Genomic DNA, 24,669 nt, shown 5'->3' on the forward strand with positions numbered 1-24,669 from the left:
TATCATAATTATGGGACCAGTACAGTAAATTGTGTTCAATATAGAAAATTTGGTCAAGGCTTATGGAAAGGAAGGCAGAAGGAAAGGACTGACGGTCAAAAGCCTTTTAAAAGCCTTTTAATGGTTATTTGGTCTGAGGGTCTTATTGTGATTTTATTGTCTGTGGTTTATAGATTATAGTTCCACTAGACCCCAAGAAATTACATCTGGCCACAGAAGATCACAGGATCTACTGAATGTGAAGGTAGCCTACTGGGGGGAAGCCACACTGTGTGTCGTAGGCTCAATATGCCCGTTTTACACATTCAGTAGATCCTGTGATCTTTTGTGGCCAAATGTAATGTCTTGGGGTCTTTATTTTAAAGAATAAAAAAAGAAATTGCTATAACATTTTGTAAAGAAATACATATTTAGCCCCATGTTCGAATGCCCCCGCCCCCCTGTCAAAAACAGCTAAAATCCCTAAAACGAAAGAAAGCAGAAAATGAAAAAAGAATTACACTCACCTTTTACTTTCTCTAATAACCTAAAAACCTAACCTAACAACCTAAAACATGAGCCTTGGTTGAAAAAAAAACTAAAGTTGTCCTTTAAGCCTTAATGTGATATACATTTCTTATTTAGGTACCCAGATGCTAATCCTGTTTTTGTTCAGATGGGACAATGACAAGACAAAAACACAGCAAAACAACAGTCAGAGAAATGTCTTCAAAGGATTTATTTAAATTAACAGATTAATTAAATATGTACATTTTCCACAGCGCTCACTGGCAATATCACTGCAATAGACAATCTATGAGGAATGAGTTCAACACTACCATTAAATATCAAACAATCGGTTGGTTATCTCAAAGAGGGGTCCGGGAACCCCCAGGTGTCATTGAGGTGGTGCAGGGTGTCGCCAGAAAATACATGTTAATATACAGTAGCAACAAAATCAGTGTGACCACTTTAATTAGCTTTGACTATTGAAAATAGCCGATCTACAAGTTCACAATGCGTGAGCCTTAGATATGCCATTTAAAAAAAAAAAGAAAATCTGGAATATGTTTTCAAGATATTTAAACAACACTAAATGATTTTAGTGACTATGGGTCCCGCTTTGGGTTTTTGACAATATGGTCAACCTACAGTGTGATCTTAATCTCTCAAGGCATCCATGAAATGACCAGAACTTCGACCACTGACTAAATGTCCCCATGCTGTACCTGATCTTGGACGCTACACACCATGTGGGGTCAGTCTGTAGTTTAAACCCATTAAGACCTGAGACGAGAAAAGAATGCTTTCTGAATCTGTAGTTCTCAAGTTTCATAATTCAAAATCAGTCAGCATTTTTCAAACACTTGAAAGATTAAAAAATATATATATAAAAATAGCAGATGTACAAGCTCGCTCTGTGGCACAAAGTGACATGCTTGCCTGTGAGCTTGTGTTTTCTGCTATTTTTGAATAGCAAACGCTAAAATCTAAATTGACACAGATGCTTTCCCGGTGTTAAAGAGTTAAATACGTGACCACTGGCAGAGGTGGAAGGTAATGAAGCACATTTATTTGAGTACTGTACTTATGTAAATGTTTTGATTGTACCTGTACTTTGAGTATTTGTACTTTTTGCCATGTTTCAAATATAGTGCTTGTAAATATCAGATCTACAAGCTCACAACGCACCACAGCGCAACGTGTTGTGAGCTTGTACTGTAGATCGGCTACTTTTGCCATTTCTAAAATGTTTTAGTTTTGTTTTGTGTGACAATGTCTAAACTTCAGTAAAGCAATGCATTGAATATTAAAAAGAAAATGCACATTGTAATTTTTACCTATGAATACTCAAGGTATTTTTTTTATTTTGTACGCACATATTTAACTCAAGTAAACATTTGTCAGAGCAACATTCACTATACTTTTACTATGGTACTACCACCACCGGTCATCTCTGCTGAACCATGATGTGTTTCTAAGGTAAATGCAATGAAACGAAACTCCTAATGGAATACTGTGGATTAAGTGCTTAAAAAACCTCACATACAGTATATAAAAACATAATTTAAAAGTCAGAAATAAATAACTGCATCAGATCTCTATTGTTTAATAATCTCAATTCTCAACTCACGCCCCCTCATCTACAGTATTCAAAAAGGCCTCACATGAATTAAACCACTTAAACCCCAGATTCCACATTCTGGGAGGAACAGATTAGCCACAAATAGCTGATCTACCAGATTGTAGATTTTTGGTTTGAGAGATTTGTTGCAGACGTTAAAGATGGAGTGCCGTGATTTTTGTACTTTGTACTCTGTTTTGTATGTGTCTATAGAGTTAGACCCCCAGGTGTGGTTATAATATTAAAATATGTCTTCCCTGTGCCAAGGTGAAAACCAGGTATACGTAATGAACTGGCCACATAAAACATCGTTTTAACACATTCTGTACAATCTTTTGAAAGAAAAACTTCCTCCTAGTATAATCATAGTACCTGATGATCATGTTTTTTTGGGGGGATCACAGCAATCCATCATTAAAAAGCGATCCAAGTTCAGAGTGAAGTAAGGTTCTCGTCAGGTTTAAGTGGTTAAGAGAAAGTAAAATTTTTTTTTTTGAATAATTCACTCTTAAACCCACAGGCAGCGACAAAAATGACAGCTGAGGCCACTCTTTCTTATTGGTCTGTCTACATCAGTCTATGGGAGGGCTGTGTGAATGTGATGTCACAAGCCGCTGGTCTACAGCCTATGGGAGGGCTGTGTGAAGCTGATGTCACACAGCAGTGATATGTGGTCGGAGGGGTAGTGGTAGGACGGCAGGCGGTCCGGTCCGATGTCCTCCTCGCTGGGCAGGTCAAGCAGCGTGTCCACCCGCAAAGCATTCTGGGTGTACCAGATGTAGTCCAAGGTGCTGCAGCTCTCCCCGGACGGACGGATCTTCCAGGTGGTGTAGGCGGGCTCCGTCTGTCCGTCGGCGCTCAGCAGCTTATAGGCCGACTCCAGGCCCAGGGGGGAGGAGCTGAAGCGCCGGTAGACGTCCTCCGATGGCTCGGCGTTGAAGTCGCCGCAGACGATGAGCGGGACTCCGCTGGGTCCCACGGCACCGGGGCCGCCGGTGCTTCCGCTGCGGGCGGTGACGGCCGCCGCCTGTGACGTGATGCTGCGCAAGTTCTGCAGGAGGTCGGCGCCCTGCGCGCTCCGCAGCCGCTCCCAGCCGCTGCGCGCCTTCAGGTGAGTCACCGCCACGCACAGCTGCCGCTGCGTCACCCGGCAGCGCAGAGTCTGGACGATGGCCACCTGGTCGGTGTGGGACAGACACAAAAGCATGTTTACTTAAAGGACCACTTCACCACTTTTCAACCTTCATATAATAGGTCCTCACTAATAATCATGATAAAATGGCACGATTGTTTTCTACTCAGTCTGTGTCTCATAGAAGGGCTGTGGGCAGTTTATTTTTTATACAAGATTTTTTTTATAAAAATGTTTAGATTTTCATTATCGTGAGAACGATGGCTTCCATTTTCGCATTGCAACTTTTCAGGACTAGAAAGCCTTATTAGCTTGTATTCCCCATTGATGATGTCACTGGAAGACGGTTTCTGAAGTGCCCACAGCCCTCCTATGAGACACAGACCGAGTAGAAAAAAATTGCGCCATTTTCTCATGATTTTTAGTGAGGACCTATTATATGAAGATAGGTTGAAAAGTGGTGAAGTGGTCCTTTAAGTCACTTCTTGTAGTTGTGCTCCACGACATTTGTAGGAAAGGGAGAATACCACATTGGTCTGACTCAAAAAGTACATTATTATGAATTAATTAACAGTACAAGCTCACTTGAGGCTATTTGTCTAGTTTGCAATACAGCAATGCATATAAAAAGGAAAATATTCTTAAAACACTTAAAGGAGAATTCCATGCTAGAATGCTTTCTTACCTTTCTTTGTAGTTGTTACGTCCCCACCAAAGAGGTCCAGTTGTTTTTTTGTGCAAAAGCTCCTTATTGGCTATTTTCCCTACCATAAGCCCTCAATGAATTGCATTGCATTGAATGGGAATTGAATGGGGCTATGGGGTGTTATGCTAGTTCGCTTATTTCCATCGAAAGAAGTAGTAAAGTGTGCCGCTTGGGATATTATTTACATTATGAAGAGAGGATATATAAAAATAAATTATAATTTTGAGCAATGGAAATAAGCGAATTAGCACAACACCCCATAGCCCCATTCAATTCCCATTCAATTCAATGCAATTCATTTAGGGCTTATGGTAGGGGAAATAGCCAATAAGGAGCTTTTGCACAAAATAACACCTGGACCTCTTTGGTGGGGACGTAACAACTACAAAGAAAGGTAAGAAAGCCTTTTAGTATGGAATTCTCCTTTAAAACATCACTTTTATTAACCACTTTATTGGCCAAAAATAGTCGATCTACTGTAGAGTGTAGAGTGAAAAAGAACGAACCAACTACGCTCTTTGCAGGTCCGTTTTACTAAATATTTTAAGTGGTACCATCCCTGCAGTAACCTGACGCTGCCAGATGAGGGCGGTATTGGGTAACCATGTTCCCCAACACAGCCTTCATCTGGGATCTCTCAGGGAGTTGAGCTGACAAAAATCCGTTCCGTAGCGGACCAATCAGCGTGAGCTAAGGGCGGGATATGTGCAAAACCGGATGTGAAGCTGTCTAGACACGTCAATATGATTGGTTGTGTTTGCACACCCACACGGTGATAGACAGACGGTCCCATCCAATCATCTACCAAGTATCTTGAAAAAAAAGGAACAGCCCCGTCATCGAATTTGCTTCTGCGATCCCAGATCCCAATAAGCTGTGAAACAAATTTGTGTAGCAAGCTTCTTGGATCTGGCAGCGTCAGGTTATCCCTGCAGTGCACAGCATCGGACTTGGCAGAGTTTAATGAGAAGGGACAGCAATGTGTTCATCTAGCCAACTGTGGTACCAGAAATGCAGCTCAGCAAAAGTAAAATGGTGTATGACAAGAACAACTTCCCGACAATTTAAAATCAGTGCATCATTGTGCAAGTTTTTATATTTGTATCACTATAAACGATAACTATTATCGTCCCATGCCTAGGTTGAATAGGTACTGTACCTGGTTGGTGGGCAGCATCATGGCGGCCAGGCGCAGATGAGCGGTGGCGAGCAGCGTGAAGCGCGAGCGGCGGTAAAAGAGGGCGCAGCCGTCGGGGCCGTTGTTGCGCGCCACGTCCAGGCAGGGCGACCAGGGCTTGGCCATGAAGCTGCCGTGGTAGCCCAGGCTGGACAGCACCGGCTGGAAGGTGTCAAAGTAGTGGTCCACCTCCTGGAGGCACACCACGTCCGGACGGTACGTCAGGATCTCCTCCAGGATCAGGTACTTCCTCTCCTGCCAGTTGAGCGCGTCCAGCGGGCAGCGCACGAAACCGTCCTTACCCTCGCCCAGAGCTGCGCAGAGACAGAGCGAGAGAGTCAGAATAGGTCTTACGATGCATGATTTAATGGGTATCACTATCAATCCCACGAGTATGATTAACCCTTTAAGACTGAGCTTGTACATTTTCTACTTCTGCTGTTTTTGGACATATGAGGTTTCCACCCGACAGACATATACCCTGTATATACTAGAGGGAACTTTCTGCTGTTTCTGCAGAAGAGAAAATGTATTTCACTCATTTTGTTGAATTTTATTCAGGTGTGGATTTTTTTATTTATAATTAAGTATCAGAAAGACTGGGGTGCTGGCAATTTCTTTCTTACTGTGAATATTCGCATTTCATAAAATATTCGCAACCACAACATCAGTGTCTCACGCGACCCCAACTTTGGGAACCCCTGGTCTATGATGAGTGAAAACATGACCGTACCTTGAGCCAGTATGTTCCACTGCAGCACCCGTATGGAGGGTCCGGGGTCGTGATCATTGTGCCTGTGAGCCTGGCCCGCAGCGCCACCGCCACCGGGGTAGACCAGGTCCCTGTGCGGGCGGGCGGGCCGCTTCTGGAGGGCCTGCTCACACTCCCTCAGCAGCTGGTCTGGGTCGGCCTGGCCCGCCAGGCCGTCAGGGTCCGCGTCCGGGCCCTCCTGCTCGGGTGCGGGGTACAGGTGGTGGGGCTGGTCCGGCGGGGGGCCGCTTAGTGACTGATGGGCCAGCGTACCAAACAGCCTGCTGCTGCTGCTACTGCTGCCCATCGGACACACTGGAGAGAGAGAGATGGATATTAAATCCCATTAATAGAAAAGGAACCACCGCTCATCTGCTGAAAAAAACTTTAGAGGTGCTGGAGCCACAAAAGGAGTATGAGGAAAAATAAAGGGAAGCTCCGCACACTCAGATCTGCGCACAATCAGTTTATTTTTGGCAAGCTTTCGGTCTACTGACCTTCTTCAGGCATTCCTATTAAATCCCATTGAAATGAGTTTGGAATAAGCCTAAAAGAACACTCCCCAAAACATGCTAGCCCTGGGTCAAATCCGGCAACCTCGGAGCAGTCGCCACGAGGTACTCCTAAACCTAACCTCAGTAAAGCCATGCATATTGGAGAAAATATATTCCTTATACTATATTGTTATTATGGTTGCATATATACAGTGTATATATATATAACCTTATAGAGGGTATGCACATGCATAAAGTAAGTGCCAAATCGAGTGGCAAATCGGCTGACAAAGTGAGTTTAATGTCATTTAATGCAATCAGATAAGACTTTTCTGTTTGGATATATCGGCTGTCAAGACCAAAATAGTTTTTTGCCAGTACTCAGTAGACGTCCCTGCATGACTTCTGGGTATTATGATGATGACACACAAGTAAAGACATGTCTAACCTTATTCCTTAACGTAACCTTTGCGACCACAGGTCGCATTTACTATGGAATCGTGCATTTCCCTACATCTGACCTCAAACCCTTAGATCTCCATATATGGAGCTGACCTGTTAAGACATTCATATGTTGATCCTTCCCCATCAATCCTTCCTCTTTGATGTCTCACTTTTGACTGATACCTGACCTGTCCATTTCAACTGTAGCCGGGCGTGCCCCAAAGTTATTAGTGCAGCCGCGCCCGGCAGTCAGTGAAAACTAGAGTTCTCAACAGGCCCGAAAATTAAGGTGACCTGCTCTGACATGTCGCATTTACTATGGAATTGTGCATTTCCCTACATCTGACCTCAAACCCTTAGATCTCCATATATGGAGCTGACCTGTTAAGACATTCATATGTTGATCCTTCCCCATCAATCCTTCCTCTTTGATGTCTCACTTTTGACTGATACCTGACCTGTCCATTTCAACTGTAGCCGGGCGTGCCCCAAAGTTATTAGTGCAGCCGCGCCCGGCAGTCAGTGAAAACTAGAGTTCTCAACAGGCCCGAAAATTAAGGTGACCTGCTCTGACATTCCATATGTTGATCTGACCTCATCAAACCCTGTACACTCAAGACACGCTCCATATATGGCCAGTACAGAATTAATTCCATATGTTAATCTGACCATGCCAAAGCATCAGCGCTCGCCCAGCAGTCTGCTGTCACCCAGGTGGATGGGGGTGAGGTCGCTTCTCGCCCTCAGGCGTCTTACTGGTTCTAGACTGTGTGCGTGTGCGTGTATGCAACATTGTACTTAAGTTCACATAACTATATCAGCTTGCAGGCAGCGGTATGTGCCAGGTCTGCATGGTATATGGCACAGACCATAGACAACAGCATATTCTTAGTTAACTGGTTAATCTAACTAATAAATGTAATCGATTATTAATATTATTAATAATAAGTACTACTATTGCTACATCTACTGTACTTGTAGTGTCTGAGAGACTAAACTGAATCAGACTGGCTGAAACAAATCGACTCAATGACTCATACACTGCTGTTGATTGTAGCCATTTTCTTATGACATGGAAAGAAAAGATAGTCTTTGGTTCATTTGGCAATGACACTTGTATATTTATATTATCGGGATGCACACGCAGATCCAACACAACATATATTATCGGGATGCACACGCAGATCCAACACAACAAAGGTCCAAAATGTGGAAATCACCCGTCGCTCCTGACAATGTGTTGGTTTGACAAGCGTTGCGTCGTGCTTGTGGTTAGGGTTAGGTTAGGGTTTTGGGTATGGCGTCGCCGCGTCTGTGTAATGATAGTTGGACCAATAGTATGTCGGAACTAAAGCCTTTACCCTATAATCCCAGTTGTATATTATACAAGGGCTCAGGGGTAGAGTGGCTGGATGGTAAACGCAAGGTTGCCAGTTCGAACCCGGGCTCCCCCAGAGTTAGTGTTGATGTGTACTTGAGCAAGACACTGAACCCCTAATTGCTCCTGATGTGTTGGTTGATGCCTTGCATGGTTTCCGTCACCATCAGTGTATGAATGTGTGTGTGAATGGGTGAATGCAAAGCACAATGTGTCTTGGATAAAGGCGCTATATAAATACACCATTTACAACCTGATATTTCATTGTGATTAGTCAATCAAGGCATTATGTTATGACTAGGCTGAGGTGGGGGTGCCAGCAAGGTACAACAAGGCTGATAAGCATGAAACCCCAAGGAACTGAGCACAATGTCATGCAAAGTAGTTCACGACAATTAAGTATTTCAAAATAGATTAGAAATACAAACTAAAACCAAACATGTAGGAGTTCAAATTCAGTAATTCAAGTGTCATTTCAGCACAGTTCATTTAACTGAACAGTTCATCTTTTAGCAGGAATATAATTCTATTTCAATTCATATCAATTGAAATTAATCACAGCATGAAAGCTCAAAAAATTTACATTCTACGTTTCTTAAGTTGCAGTGAAGTTGCAGTGAAAATTGGAGAGGAAGGAAAGAAAGAAAATGTAACCTTGTAAAGATAACCTTCTCCTGTTGCTGTTACTCTAGATGAGTGATTATTAAAAGGACAGAATGGCATGGTATCAGATGTATTTTTCACTCGGTCCATTAAAGCATTATCTATTAATCATGCAGAATGTAATATATTGCCCAAAGTTCTCTTAAAGACAGCAGGTTTCTTACCTGTCCCCTCCATATCAGTGAAGCGTTAAAAAGCTGTGAGGTCTGATGACTAAGTAAACCACCATCTGCTTCCTCCTTAATGTGTTCTATTTCATTTCATAGCTCTACCCAGTACCCACCCTCTGACTCAGCCTGTCTCCCTCCCACATCTCACTGCCCCAGTCTCCCCCCCCCCCCTCTCTCTCTGTTGACATTTCCAGCGTGTCACAGTGTGACTCATTTGAGGGCCTGCGTGGTAAGCTTGTCTTTCAGACACGTAGAGCAGGTGGTTCTCAAAGTGGGGTCTTGGGACCCCCGGGGGGCCTTGAGGGGGTTCCAGATAAATTATGGATAGTTAGGATTAGGAACCAAATGGACCCTTATGGGGCTGTAATGCTTAGTGTACAAATGGAACCAAATTAACCCTTATGGGTGCTGGTCCATGGTCTAATGCAGCGGTTATATACTGTAAGTGGGGGCCAGGCAGGGACCATCAGGGATGCATTGGCTATTTTCAAAAAAAGATGTTTGGATATTTTTGACAACAGAGAGCTGGTAGTGACAGACAGGGGGCGTCAGAGAGCACTGGAGTGTGATATGAAAGAACAAAGAGAGGAGGGAAAGGAGAATGGACTCTTTATTATTATTGGGAGTTGGAGAAGGAAGGACTGAGGATGCTTCAAGACCAGGGAGTGGGTGGAAGAGATGAGGATGGAATGCGTATGTGGGTGGGTGACGTGACATGGTGTCCCTGGCTGTCCTCAGTGTCACTCATGTATAAATAAAAAATATATTTGTCAAAAACCTTCTGAATATTGTGCAGGACATTATGCTTCATGTGAACATACTCAAGATTAAAACATTTCATTCCTCATTTCTTCAGAATTTTCAACCAAACACAGCAAAAATCATATGGTGCGACTGTCCCGGCCTTGTTTCTCAAAGTAGGAACTTAAATAAAACTAAGGAAAAAAATGCTAAAGTTATTTAAAAAATTCCATAAATATAATATAGATGTCTATTTGTGAGCCTAATCTTTTCAAAGTCCAAGCATAATGTTTTCAGTCATTTCTGATCAAAAAGATTTTGTCCTCCAAACCAAAATCATATTGTGTGACTCAATTTTGGGACATTTCAACAGGCAATTGTTTGGACACCCATTGGGATAGAGAGGTACTTCTTCAGTAAGGCTGTTCAGCACTTGCATTACAATAGCATGACAGGTGTCTGTGGTGAATTATCATTTTAACATTTTCATGAAATACGATCTTGTTTTAACGCTGACCAATGCGACTCTTCCAAGTGTCTGTGGGTGTGACACCTTTTTCATTAAAAAAGCTAAAGGTATTTGATTTTTTGGTCATAATTACATGTAAATCTATGTTGCTTTGTTATAGCTAGCATGTTGTTAGCATGCTAATGTGTAGCTAGTAGATATATATATATATATATGACATGTTCAAAATATAGACATGGATGAACAATGTCAGTCGGGACCGGGATGTATTATTGAGAATTCCACTCTTCAAAGTCGGTGCTCGTAGCCTCGTAAAGGCAGTGAAGTCCCTTAAAGCTGTCCTAATTTGAAGCCTATAACTTTTAACCATAAAACAACCAGTGTAGACCAGTACAATTGTTCTCTCAATGTCTATTTTTCTATTATACTACAACTCTAGGGACATAATTCAATTTGGCCCTCACAGGAATTCTAAATATGCACACACGCATGCACGCTTCTGCTTTCTGGACACAAATAGCAGTTTATAAACCTTTTTAAAACAACCCAACTTCCCAAGGCAAAGAAGGCAGACCATCGTGGGGCTGTTACTGCGTTCAGCTGTGATCCTCCATTTAGATCTCCCACAGCTCACTGCTCCTGAAAGGTCGCCAGATCCGGGGACCACCAGGGGACCATATGGACCCCACATTTAGAACCAGTGCCTTAGCTAATCATACCTAGCCCTGTATGTTAGCGGGATTATACGTTGGCGAACGCCAATGTAACCAAAGTTGCACAGAAGGCCGCAAAGATAGTGCATTCCTTTAACTTGACGTGTGGGTTACATCCCGGCTACACTAATAACTGGAGCACGAGTACGATGACACGGAATGTACAGCGACTCGGAAAGCGAGGACACGCCTTGAACTTCCTACTTCCTACTTCCCCACAAACGTTCACATTGTTAGAACAAACATCACTGTTGGTTCATGTGCAGATGACGGCACAATCTCGGAAACGTCGCAGCTCTGGGAAAGTTTAGACCATTTGCCCAGGATTTCTGAGTTGAACGGCCATTCATGTGCAATTTGTCCTACATGGAAACTTCCCAGTTCTTCTTACTTGAAAGTCTATGACAATAGTTCTCAAACTTGATCAAAAGTGTCATGGTCTCCCCTTAGGGTTTTAGATTTGCCATTAAAGACAACAATGGTAACAAATAATATCACATCTTGAACACCAATAGTCCATTGAAATTTAGCTGATTCATGAGTTGTGCGTTGGTTACATTTCCAAAGTATGTCTTGGCATAATCTGTACAAAATGTTGTATGCCACTTCCTTCAGTTGAAAACCTGTCAAGTTTTGTTGGCTGGCGACAAAGTGTAAATAACGCCTGATTTATTCTTATATTCTTAGTTGAAGGAGGGAGAGAGAGGGAGAGAGAGAGAGAGAGACACACACAGACAGACAGTGTGTGTGTGTGTGTGTGTGTGTGTGTGTGTGTGTGTGTGTGTGTGTGTGTCGAGAGAGAGAAGGCAAATGTTTGGCATGTGTCACACTCCGAAAACGGACGATCTACAAGCTCACAACGTGTCGCTCTACAACCCATTGTGACCTTGTAGATCAGCTATTTTCGGTGTGCGACACAGGTGCGCAGCTAAGTATAAGTCACCCATTAGCCTTAAGCCAGACGTGAGCTACACAGTACAAACACAAGATGATACTCACATGAGCAGGCAGTCGGGGAGAGAGCACACACAATATAATATATCCACCTATCACTCTTCTGTTCTTCACCTCTGTTCACATCTCTCCTTTTCTCCCTCCCTTTCTCTCCTTTAAGTTCAGTCCCTATCCCGTCATCACTCCACTCTCTCTCTCTCTCTCTCTCTCTCTCTCTCTCTATCCTCAATGTCTCAGTTTCTCATCATCTGGCTCTAGTCTTCCTCCAGTCCGTTCTTGCTGGAAGATTGGAATGACTGCCGACCATCAGACTGGACTGAACAGCTCCCAGTATGGGCCAGTCACTCGCTGTGTGTGTGTGTGTGTGTGTGTGTGTGTGTGTGTGTGTGTGTGTGTGTGTGTACACGCGTCTATTCAAGAACGCTCTTGAATAGACCAGTCAGCGAGAGTGACCACAATAGCACACACGGAGTTGTTCCTGTGAGAGTCACTGTTCTTCGCGCACAAACACACACACACACGCACACACACACTCTAACTGAATTATGGCAATCTTGACTGTGCGCTGTCCAGGGTATTTGGTCTGCAGGGAATGCGAGGCCTCAAGTCACATGGAAGCAATATATCATCGCTGTCGGGTGGAAACCTTGTATGTCCTAAAACCTAAACTGATACTTTTCAGGAAATTGAAAAAAAGCCTCTCATAAGATCCAGTATTATAATACTTCATAATTACTGCTAAACTCACTGACTTTTTCTGTGAGCATCCAGCAATTATATATACTTGACCTTTTAAGTCATTATACTGTACAACGCTTTACAAATTGCTATGAAACACTATAAGTGTTATAAGCCGATTATAATGCATTATAGGTTTGTTTAAAAAAGGAATCGACCAATATAGGTTTTTCATGGTCGATACCGATTAGTAGTGATCAAAGAGACCAATAGCCGATATTAAAAAACGATATTCGTTAATTTAAATTATAATTATTTTAATTGTCAAATTTGACAGTAACACAAAACAGTGTTCTTTAAATTTTAAGAATTTTAAGCATTTAAGAATATTTATCAACTCGGGGATAAAAGGGTTGGATTGGGGGTAAGTCCCTGCCACATACTAGCGTCATGTCCAGGGGTGTACTTGTACATCAAGCTGCCTCACGCTACAGAAACAGGAGATAGGGCTCCTGCCCTATGGCCTCATGGCTCGGCAAGGCTACTTACTACTTAGAGGGGAAAACAATGCAGGGAGCTCCTATTTAACAGCATTTCTAATAAATTTAACTGAAAATTAAAAAAGTAGTTTTTTGCCCCCAATTTTTTATAATGCATTATACTGTAGACATGGATGCAAAGCAAGTTTTGCCTAAGAACCCGTGTTCCAATGAACAAAATGTGTTTATTTTTAGTCACAAGCTCTTGTAAATACTTTTGGTTATCTTGTGGATCTGCTATTTTCGCAACTTTTGCGACACCTTATACTTAACCAGTATAGTAACAGCTTATGAGAAAAGTTGAAATGTGGAGATACAAGGTTTCTGTCTACCAATTCTGCCTTCTCTCGTTCATGAGTGTGACCTAAGAACTGCCCTGTTCCATTTAATTTATTTACCTTTCATAGTGTTTTGAGTGTTTTCTCTGTATAACTAATATATTCTGTCTCCCCAGATTTTTCTAGATGATTTCTATTGTACTATTAAATGTATTTAAATCTCTTAAATTAATTTAATATAAAAATGCTATTGCAAATATTTAACCAATAACTTAAAATGTATTTATTATTGCACATAGCTTGTGCATTGAATGTTTATCTATTCTGGTTATATTTGGCATTTATGCATTATTTGCCTCAAAATGGCTTCCCAATCACTTAATTGGTTTTTCCTGATAACGACTACACCCCCCCCCCCCCCCCCCGCCCCTATGGAGTCCACCTGTTGTTGCTCCCCTATAAATGTGTTTGTCCTATGGCTTGTTAATTCCCTGAAGAAGGCCGAAAGGTCGAAACGTTGGATAATAATAAATATACAGCATCGTGGCTACATGTGTGCCGCCTTTTTCTCATTTTTACTTATTTACTACCTTAATTAGGCCAGCACCTCACCAACACTGGTGTGCACCCTTTCCTGTTTTGTCCACAAGGTTTCTGTCTGACATCAACATTGTGTGTCCTCATGCCTCACACACACTTCTGAGGGGAACCCCACTTTTGGAGGTCCAATGATCTAAACATAGCTCCTGAAATGTCACACAATGCTATTGTAATCTTATCTGCATTTTCTCCAGTGTGGTGATCACATGACAACAGGACAAATTACAGATGTGAAGGGATGAGTTGAAGTTATTAAATTGATTACATTAGGTCAAGCCAAGCGCCACGTGGTGAAATATTACTGGACTGCTTTTGTTTTTCCTCAATATGGAAAATACAGCACTGGCAGCAGGCCTTCAGTGTGTGCATGACACGGTCACAGTCACTGCACTGTGGTGTGGTTTGGTTGCTGCTTCCGATGGCAATCTGCCACTGTTTTGTTTTGTAACTTTATTTAACCAGAGGGTTGTGTGTGGACTTTTAAATGATAGTGGATTTTAAATTTTACATTATTTGGGTTTTTAGATAGGCTATTGCATTTTAGATTTGAAGTTCTATATTTGTGATCAGCAAAATAATTCAGTGTTTTAATGACACCTCTGTCTTTTCAAACCTGTGATCATGCTGAAAAGTTGAATAAATAAACTATAAACTAAAAAAAAGAGGGGTCATCGAACAAGTTTATATTTACAGTCTGGCAAAGAGGCTAGCTTGTCTAAAGGAGGTGTGGGGGGAGAGAGAGATAGATAGACAGGGGGAGAGACAGAGATAGCAAAGAAAGACAGAGAGAGAGAGAGAGAGAGAGATGTTAATTTGTGCCATGGGCAACCGGGCCTTCTGCTCGGCCTCCCGACGGTGGAATGACCACCTGAGAGCACTGCAGTCTGTTGATTTAAGAGAGGATTAAGACATACAGTACTACCTTTTTTAACAATGCCATTTTTTTGTTTTAGTATTTGTTTTGCTACACTGGTTTTACGTTTAGGCTTTATGCCCTCATGTATTAATGTTTTTGTTTCTGCTTATTAGATCTATTGTATTGTAGAACTTTGAGATTTGGACAAATATAAAGTACAATATAAAATTCTATTATAATTATAATTATTAGTATTATAAATTATACACTAAATGTATGCATGCATGCTTGTTTTGATGCCAGAGTGCCAAGTTATTTTAACACATTGTGTCATTTTAGATTTTAGCGTTTGTTGGCTATTCAAAAATAGATGTAAAAGCTCATAGTCCGTCCACGCTATGAGCTTTTTATTCTATTTTATCGCTTTGCAAACATTTTTTACTTAAATCTTTGCTCCTGGAACAAAAATATATTTATTTTGTGATGGGGTTCCGTGGCCAAATACATATAATGTTGGGGGTCCTTGACAGAGACAGAGACTGGCTGGCTGACTGGCAGTGATCTGTTATAACACAACCTTACTAAGCAATCCCATTACATCACAACCTAAGCAATCCCATTACATCACCAGTTCACAACACGACACGTCAGCTATTTTCAGTGCATGACACTGTAGCAATGGGACTTACGTACGTGGTGAACCATAACCCATATCATGATAGGGGCTGTTTTCTTTGTCACCAAGCCAAAAGTTGTGTGTGAGGGACAAACATTTGAACCACTTTTTAACCCCTGTAGTCTAAAGCCCAAACCACATCAAAGGGTCGGGTTGGGACAAATGTGGTTCATGTTTTAGGTTGTTATTAGAGAAAGTGAAAGATGAGTGATTTTTTTTTTCATTTGCTGCTTTCTTTAGTTTTAGCGATTTTAACTATTTTTGGCAGGGGGGCGGGGGCATTCGAACATGGGGCTAAATATGTATTTCTTTACAACATTTTATGTTGATTTATTATTCTATTATTTACTATAGTCTTACTAGACCCCATCTGGCCACAAAAGATCACTGGAACTACTGGTGTGAAGGAGGAGGTGACAAACTGACAACACACAGTATGGGAGCCCCCAGTTAGTACTGCTACCAGGCCAGATGTAATTTCCTGGGGTCTAGTAGGATTTTAGTAAATAATAAAATAAAATAAATCACCATAAATGTTGTAAAGAAATGCATATTTAGCCCCATGTTCAATACATTCCAATGTGTGGTTTGGTGCGGTTTGAAGACGAAATGGGGTGTGTGGACCGGTTGTTGTTCTCTCGCTGGGTGCAAAAATAACCTGACAGCGAGTATCACAGCGACAGCTGTGGGCAGTTGAAAAACCTTGTTTTGACCAGAAACTACATGCATTGCACCAATTTGGGGATACAGGCCATTCAAAGCAGCACATAGGGTGCAAGTGGATGCGTGCACATCTTAAAATGGCGCCAGCCAGGGTCACACTTTGCACTGGGATGCTAACGGGAGACGGCTATTGACTCGATCGTATCAAAACATGGATTAAAGAATATAAAGACAGGCCCAGGCCGTAGCGTAACGGTCTGGGCACCGGACTGGTGATCCAGTCGCGGTGTGCCTCGGGTTCGACTCCCGAACCCGACACGGCCTTTACCGCATGTCATCCCCCCATCTCTCTCCCGTTTCCTGTCAGCCTACTATCTGTCCCTTAAAAAATCAATAAAAGGCGTAAGCCGCAAAAAAATATCTTTAAAAAAAAAAAGAAAGAATATAAAGACATTTTTCACGTAGCCTACGGTCTTGGCGTGCGGCCAGACTAGAGCTTATCTACGGTGTTAGGTTAAACGAGTCCATACTAAGTCATACAGGCTTGTTACATTATGGACATCAATGGTATTGCTGGATCAGCCAAAAAGAGAACAGTGTATCAGAAATAGACTAGTATCTATGATAACAGAACAGTTGTTGAAATGACAGCAACAGGAGCTCTGAAAACACCCCTGCTGTGAAGGTAACACTATGGTCGACAGACTCAACATAACTTAAATGTTTTAGAACAGATTTGCATTGTAAAATATCCATTTTACATATATTTATTTTTATATTTGATAAACCATATCATCATGTCATACAATGGTGTCATGCAGAACAACCAATATGGCTTTTGAGATTGTAGACAGACTATTACTATTATTTTTGAGGGGCGCTAGCCCCTCCTATGCACAGCTTTATGTGTTGGTAGCACGGAATGTGATGATTTGATTGGCCGAGCAGCACGGAATGTTCGGTGGTGTCTCTTGTGGCACAAGTTAGCTTCAGACAGCACCCCTCCGTCACGGTCTGAACTAAAACTAATAAACTATACTTTATCTGCACAAAAAAAATTGTAATAATAATTATATATATATATCTTGCAGTTATTGTTAATATCGTTTCGTTTTCATATATGATACAGTCTGTTTCTAGCGAAAGTTTAACCAATTCAGCAGCAGTAACATTAGCGTTTTCTCTCAGTCAGTTGATTCTTCATATCCATATGAGTGAAGCGGCCTGGATGATTTGTTTATTTTTCAAACACAGTTCTTATATGAGGCAATCTAATATCCCCCTATGGGGATTTCAATGCAAATAAAAAGTACATGAACCCGTGGATTTGCGCCTTCTACCGATATTGACGTCAGACTTCGGTGCTCTATAGTGTGCGGTTCTTGGAAAAACAGTGTGGATTGGAATTTGGGAGTCTAATGATAATGGCTGAGTAGTTGACTAGATTTAGAAGACATTTTGAAGCTCTTGCTACTGAAATGATCGATTATTTATATGGATAAATCCCGTCATTTTAACATGCATCTGAATGGGTGAGAAGGAAAGCTAGCAACTTGTAACTTTTCTAACGTGCCTATTGGACAAGGACGGGTTGGGGAGGGACTTAGCGATATCGGGGAGTTCAAAGTAAGTTTGCGTCCTGGAATGGCAGCCTACAGTATATGTGGGATATATGGGGCAATGTCCCCCTCTGTGTAGGGGAGGAATCTAGAGGGGGCCTCTCAGGGAAGATGGTAGAACGGGAGGGGGTATGTTCAGCACATTGTGTACACTGTACACAAACACATGGTTACACACACTCAGAGAGACACCCAGGCAAAGGCACATACAAAAATACAGATTCACACATATAGCATTTTATGTTTTCTTTCTTCTTCTTCTTCTTGAGGCCGATTCTAAAAGCGCCTCCTAACCTAAGGTATACCTTCAAATTCTTATAAAAGAAATACAGAAATACAGAGGGCGCAGCCTGTATTTAAGGTAAAACAACGTATAGGTTACACCAGGTCTAAATGGGTTCATTAATAAATGCCCTGGTTATTTCATACTTTGACGTATGACAGTATCATGCAAAAGTAGGGCAATAGCATTGTGAGCTTGTAAACTGGCTAGTTTGCATTTTCACTATATATACATTTTTTTTATTGATTCATTGATTGAATACTTTAGTAACAATCGTACCATCAGTACAGTCAAAGGTACGGGGTATGCTCTCCTAATGATGTGCCCAGAATAGGGATGCCAGGTTGAAAGTGGTTAAGCATGTCTGTGGGTAAATAATTAACCAATGAAAAGTATTAACAAGAGCTTGTGACTAAACAATGAAAGGTGGGTCCATGATTGCAAACTTCCTCCTAGTAAGTCAGCCTGGCATGGCCAGACTAATATACTTGCTGCGTAGATATTAGTCTGGAACTTTGGTGTGGAAGTTTTATTTCCAAGGGGAGGTTACAGATTCCAACATCACAGCAAAAAAGTGTCTCACTTTGAATAGTGGGTTCCAATTTGTCACCCACAACTCTGGGGTGAGTGAAATGTAATTCAAACTGAGTGCCACTGTCCCCAGGGATTGTCTGGTTTCCATGCTAACAGTTTTGGACATACAAGGTTTACAGCCAACAGTGACAAGGCTTCCAGCCAACAGTGACAAGGCAAGGATGAAAAGAGGTGCACACATATTAACCACAGACATGGCATGGCTGTCAGCTGCTCAGCTCATATATCTGTCTAAAGATATATTCGTTGTTGTATTGTAGCCTATGCAGGCAAGTGATGTGTGTCACACGTTTTGTGAATGAAGTTCCAGTCCCCAGAGAAGAGATAACAATAAAATCCACTGTGCCCAACAATCCAATCAAATGGGGGTCTGACTCTGTGACCACCATTTAAATAATTTGTGGACCGCCCAAAGCTCCAATGCGTAGCATTTCGCATTGGAGCTATGGACCAGAGCTAAATTCAGCTAACCCGGCCGTAATGGCCTATTTGGGATTTGGACCGCTGGTGTGGTCCGCGAACCCAACGTTGAGAGAACCATGTGAGTGACATCAATCATGTACTTAACATGGACCAAACATCCAAATATGCTCATATTCCCTTACAGCGTTTACTTTAGATCGTATGCCACGCAGCCCACGCTTGCCAGAAGTTCAGCACCGGGGACTCACCAGCTCCAGCAGGTCCTGGTCCTGGTCTGGTCGTGAAGGAGGTCTTCACCACCTGCGTCTTAATGGTCTCGGTGTGGGTACCCTCCTCTCCTCCTCTTCCGGCGGTCTCACCGTGGTGCTGCTGGTGGCCGTGCCGCGGTCCGGACAGGGGCGAGGAGGAACAACACACCCGCCTGGCGGCGTTCGGTCCTCGGCGGGACGAGGAGGAGACACACAGTGCCGCTAGAGCCGAGCAGCGTCGGGCCGGATTCATGCCGTCCCGCCCCGCCGCACTGAGAGAGGAATTGAGGAAAGTACCGGTGGCGGTGAATGACAACCTCCTGCTAGTAGGAACTTGTCTTGTAGCTTTTCTGTCTTTGTGTGACAACCGCGACACGTTCACTTCCTCCTTTCCTCACGACAGGCGACAGATGTGTGTCATGTGTTTGTTCATCATGAGGAACATTCTCATGTGTTTGATACAAGTTTCGAATAAGCTGGTAACAAAAGTGACCGGCAATCCGGCATGATGTTACATCACCGTCAGTGAGTGGGTTTCATGTCTAGTGACTCATGGAAAAGCTTTCATCAACGGAGGGGTGTTCTGAAAATGGACTGGTCCACTCCACTGCAGTCAGTGTGCTTTAGGTCAGGATTTTTTCTAACAAGTCAACCACTGATAGGACAATAATAATAATAATACAAGGAAAATGGCCATGTCATCACAGGCAAATTGCTTTGTTTTTTTAATGTGCTTTTATTTTTGTACTTTATTGTATTTATTAACATTTTTGTGTGTGAATCACATTTTGTTCCATTAAAACGGCAGCTTCTACTACTGTATATCATGCTGCACGCCTCCCCTACCATTATGCCTAGATGGTTAATTCCTCGGACGACACCTAGAAGGGGCGTGTTTTACTCGGAAAATCTGCCAATGAGCGTCTGCTGGGCCCTCTGACAGGTACATGCATAGATATATATATAATGGCGCAGACGTACAGTACGCGAGAATTCCGTTTGTGTCCGAGCATAGGCATGGCTGAGGCATGGTAACGCCCCGCCTGCCTGTGATTGGTCTACTGACACTGCCTGTCTTGACTGTACACACGCGCGCATCATGTTTTTTCTTTGAAGTTATGTCACAGCTAGAGAAACAAATAGGTTTGTCGTTTGTGTGTGAAAACAAAGCTTGTCTGGCCTGCACTGCTATGCTGCTTTTAAAAAGGCAGGGTACAACACTTTTTTTTTCTTCTTACTAATTATTTGATCGGGCCAAAACATTGTGTTTATTGTCATGTTCTGGCATAAACGTCTTTAAATAAATACTTTTTTGAAATGTCAATGTGGAAAATGAATGAGGTACATTTCTGGATTTCCCATTCACTTGTCCGGGCACAAAAGTCACTTGTCCGGAGCACGAGCACACAAATAGGCCTACATTTTAAATAAATGAACTGTAAGTTGGTCTTACTTGGTGAATACATGTTTGAATATTAAATGAATATTCTAAGTTATCAAGTTAATAGGCTTGGCCCTAGATTAGAATGTCTATGATCTTACATATGAAGTGAGGGGCCCGGAATGAGTGCACGACTGAACGAATACCGGAAGACTCGACCCGGCGAGATATCTTCACCTTTGGCGAGATTTCTTCCCCTTTTGGCGAGATATCTTCACCTTTGGCGAGATTTCTTGTGCAGTTGTGCAAATACTGTAATTCTGCAAACTGTTAATACAAACTTAAATCAATCAATGTTAACTCATGGCTTGGGGACTGGGGAGGCGCGCAGTTGCTGCGTCGTGTGGAGCAGCTGGAAGTTGAACCTTTCAATTCATCATATATTAAATCTATCGTCAGTTAACTTGGAATTTGTTTAATAAATTATTAATCATGGTGAGGGGACGTTTTTTAATGATGAGGTGTTTGTTTCATGCGATGCGCTGCGCTGCTGAGCGGGCATTTCCTTGGAGTGACAATGGTTGCCATTGCGATTCCAAAACTAAATGACAGTGTTTGAAATAATTCAAGTGAAGACAGTGTGCGGGATTCTTTTTTTCTCTACTTCTCAGTTCCAGTTATCCGACGCACCTGTCCATTGTAGGTGTGCAGAAGGACTTTTTCGTATAGTCAGTCAAAAGATAAAACAGTTCTGTCCGTCCCGTCCTGTCTGTCTGTCTCTCTCTCTCGTCTCGTCTCTCGCTGACATCAATACAAAGTTGAAACCTGTTACAACGATGCACCCTTATCCATAGGCTACACGTTTAGCCTAATGTCTCTCTCTCTCTCTCTCTAAATTACAACATAACTCTGATGTCGTATATTTCGTCTGGCGGCCTGACTGAGCAATGCACGATGCACCTGGCTGTTAGGCTACAATATCGCGAGGTATTAATATTCGCTCAAAACAAAGCGTCGGACAGCGTTTTAAATTAGGCTACTCCAAACCATACCCACCTATAAATGTTGTCTGTTGTGACATCAATGGGATCGCAGGAAAAAGTCGCTCAACACAACTTGTCTTGATCTGAAATGATGTGAAATCCGTTCGCTTTTTTATTTATTTTTTTAACGGCGGGCTGCGGGAGATGTCTGACGCAGTTGATTTGATTGACACCCGAACATGTGTTGCGGCGTTGACATGCCAATCTTTCCTTAATAAAACTGTAGACCATAATATCCGTTCCAAAACTCTGTTGTCCTGCACCCCCTGTTGCCTCCTCCTGCTCCTGATAGCTGACACCCCCCCAACGCCCAGAATTCTTATTTGGCCCAAAATGATTTATATATATTATAATCACACAATCAAAGACCGGATCGTTTGCAGCTGGGGTTATACCTCGCGGAAGACTCGGAAGACTCGACCCGGCGAGATATCTTCACCTTTGGCGAGATTTCTTCCCCTTTTGGCGAGTCTCTCTTCACTTTCCGGGGCGAGTCTCCCTCACATTCTGGCGAGTTTGCTTCACTTTCTAAGGGTAAAAGTGGCGAGTCTTCTTGTTACCGACTGAACATATCAAAATGTCCCTTTAGGAGACACAAATGTATGGGGCACACAAAATAGGTAGTGTGATCAATTACCCAACACCAATCGCAACACACCTGTCAATTGTGTGCACCATATGTTTGTGCTTCCCAAACATTGACTGTTCCCAAAGGAAGTTTTTTATATTTCAGTCTAGCTTTTCCTCGTGTAAAAGTGGCGATATCTTACATACACTGCTCTGATAGGACTGATATATATGATATATGTATTTGGTATTTGGAATACATGAAATTGGAAAGGTACAAATACAAGTACAAATTGAATGCACTTGTCCAGAAAGATTTAATACTTGTCACGGACAAGCTTTAATGTCAAGCCCTGTGATACATAACTTTGTATATTATTATTAACCAAAGGACTGTAATTTCGATAGCTCATAAAAGACCAAGCATTAAAGCCAAAATGTGAATACCCCTTGAAAGTAATTAGATAATTATTATACTCAAACCAAATATCATATAGGCGTTCAAAGCCAAAATCACCTTTGAATAGAAGAATGCAGTAGGAAGACCTTATAATCAGACTTGTCTTATATTCGGCACAATACGGATAGTTAACTTGTTAATGTGTAATGGGAGAGTGCAACATCTGCAAATTAAACCAAATGGACCCTTATATGGTTATATTTGGTTTAATTGGCACTCTCCGGGAGCTAAATTAGGCTTTGACTCCGGACTGCAGATAAATCCAAAGTAGCAGCAGCATGTTATCCCTCCAGTAGTCTAATCCCCTTACATAACCTGATGAAGCTTCGCCACAACTTAGTTCAATGTTCTCTTCAACTGTTAATCATCCATTGACCTTCCATGGCAAGCCAGCAGTGGTGGAAGAAGTACAAAAGTATTGGCATCAAAATATAATTTAAATACCAAAGTAAATTTACTCAAATGTTTCAAGATCTTTCAGAAATACTGGGTTTACAAGCTCACAGCTGCATTGTGATGCATTGTGAATCAAGCACAAAGTATTATTTGCCTCAGATCCTATTTGTTTAAAGTGAAATGGACATACTTAAGTGAAGTAAAAGCACCTCAAAATGTAAAGAACAGTACTTGAGTAAATGTACTTAGTTACTTTCCACCACTGGTTAGCAAGGCTGTGTGACTTCAAACAAGTTTCATGTTGTTTTTGTTTTAAAACAACATTGGCACACAGAGAGTCACGACACACGTCACACAACACAAAGATAATAAACACAGAGAAATTTGGAGCCACCAGAGAGGCCAAAAGACCACAAGTCACTCGTAACTTCAAAAAGGAATTCAGGATTTACTCAATATGAAAACAATTTCTGTTTTCAGAGTTAACATATTTGTTTATTAAAAGACAACACACTGAAGAAGAAAAAAGGCATGGTAGTCAGTGATATAGGCGTACGTACACCGATTTCAACAAGAGAAGGAAGCACTGCGTGGATGGATCCAGTGTGGCTCACTCAACAGGTGCTCTTTGGAGGAACACATTCCAAGAAGTCCTGCTTGAGCAGAAATTTAGTTTTCGTAGGCTGACAGTTCCTGACACCAATCATAATCGTCTCTGTCGGGTGGTTTTGTATGTCCAAAACTGTCACTTCTCATGGATTCCAATTCAAAAACAGCAAAAGTAGCAGATCTTCAAGCTCAAAACGTGTCGCTTCGCGCATAGCTTGTGGATCTACTACTTTTGCTGTTTTTGTATGACACTGTAGGTATGATCAAGCTGGTTTTTTTTAGGTTTTCTGCCCGAGGTTTCTGCCCGACAGTGATGATAAAAAAACAACACAATGTTAAAGTCATCTATTCTGAGTGACAGGGTCAAAATATGAACAACCTATTTGGTTCCCAAACCGTTCAGACCAAGATCCCCCAAATAGGCCTATCCATATAGTCTTGATTACAGCAACACACTTCTCATCAGGAGTGGTTATACATGTAGGCGTGACATTGGTGTGGTTGAATAAATTGATTTAATTACAACATGCACTAGCCATGTTACTTCTCTGCCAAGGACTACTTAGGACCATCATTTATGGTCGTATACCACCATGGACGACATTGGACGAGTTGGACTTTTATACTGAAAAAACCCCACATATATATATATATATATATATATATATATATTGTGGGAGGTCGGGTGGGAAACAGGACTCAGAATGCAGTATCAGGGGTTAGACACACGGTGGCGCCCCTTGATTTATTTCAGTTCTTGAAGTCCGGTCTCCTAGGATGGATACATCACTGCAGAGGATGAGAGGGGTGTTAGCAAGCGGTCAGAGCACAAGGTAAGTACAGGGTTGGGGCCTGAGACT

General features: G+C 42.1%; 1 protein-coding gene across 3 annotated transcripts; it reads right to left on the minus strand.

The window, feature by feature from the left end:
- Positions 1-714: 714 nt before the first annotated feature.
- LOC310873197 (nocturnin-like) lies at positions 715-19,999 on the minus strand. 3 transcript variants are annotated; one of them, XM_083785520.1, is made up of 4 exons: positions 19,354-19,999; positions 5,853-6,185; positions 5,102-5,433; positions 715-3,281 (listed from the first exon to the last, which is right to left on the minus strand). In XM_083785520.1, exons 1-4 carry the CDS (start codon positions 19,604-19,606, stop codon positions 2,724-2,726), a joined length of 1,476 nt encoding a protein of 491 aa, XP_083641646.1. In that variant the 5' UTR covers positions 19,607-19,999; the 3' UTR covers positions 715-2,723. The 3 variants fall into 3 exon arrangements, with proteins under 3 accessions (XP_083641646.1, XP_083641648.1, XP_083641647.1); XM_083785522.1 differs by lacking the exon at positions 19,354-19,999 and adding an exon at positions 11,942-11,993; XM_083785521.1 differs by lacking the exon at positions 19,354-19,999 and adding an exon at positions 9,014-9,071.
- Between the last annotated feature and the right edge of the window lie 4,670 nt (positions 20,000-24,669).

The sequence above is a fragment of the Protomyctophum parallelum genome, assembly GCF_964188405.1.
Source record: "Protomyctophum parallelum genome assembly, chromosome: 16".
NCBI lineage: Eukaryota > Metazoa > Chordata > Actinopteri > Myctophiformes > Myctophidae > Protomyctophum > Protomyctophum parallelum.

Excerpts from the sequence above, each read along its gene's own strand:
- LOC310873197 (XM_083785520.1), bottom strand. The coding sequence starts at position 19,606 with ATGAATCCGGCCCGACGCTGCTCGGCTCTAGCGGCACTGTGTGTCTCC. Across the intron at positions 6,186-19,353 it reads ACCAGGACCTGCTGGAGCTG|TGTGTCCGATGGGCAGCAGT; the intron begins GTGAGTCCCCGG and ends CTCTCTCTCCAG. Across the intron at positions 5,434-5,852 it reads GTGGAACATACTGGCTCAAG|CTCTGGGCGAGGGTAAGGAC; the intron begins GTACGGTCATGT and ends GTCTCTGCGCAG.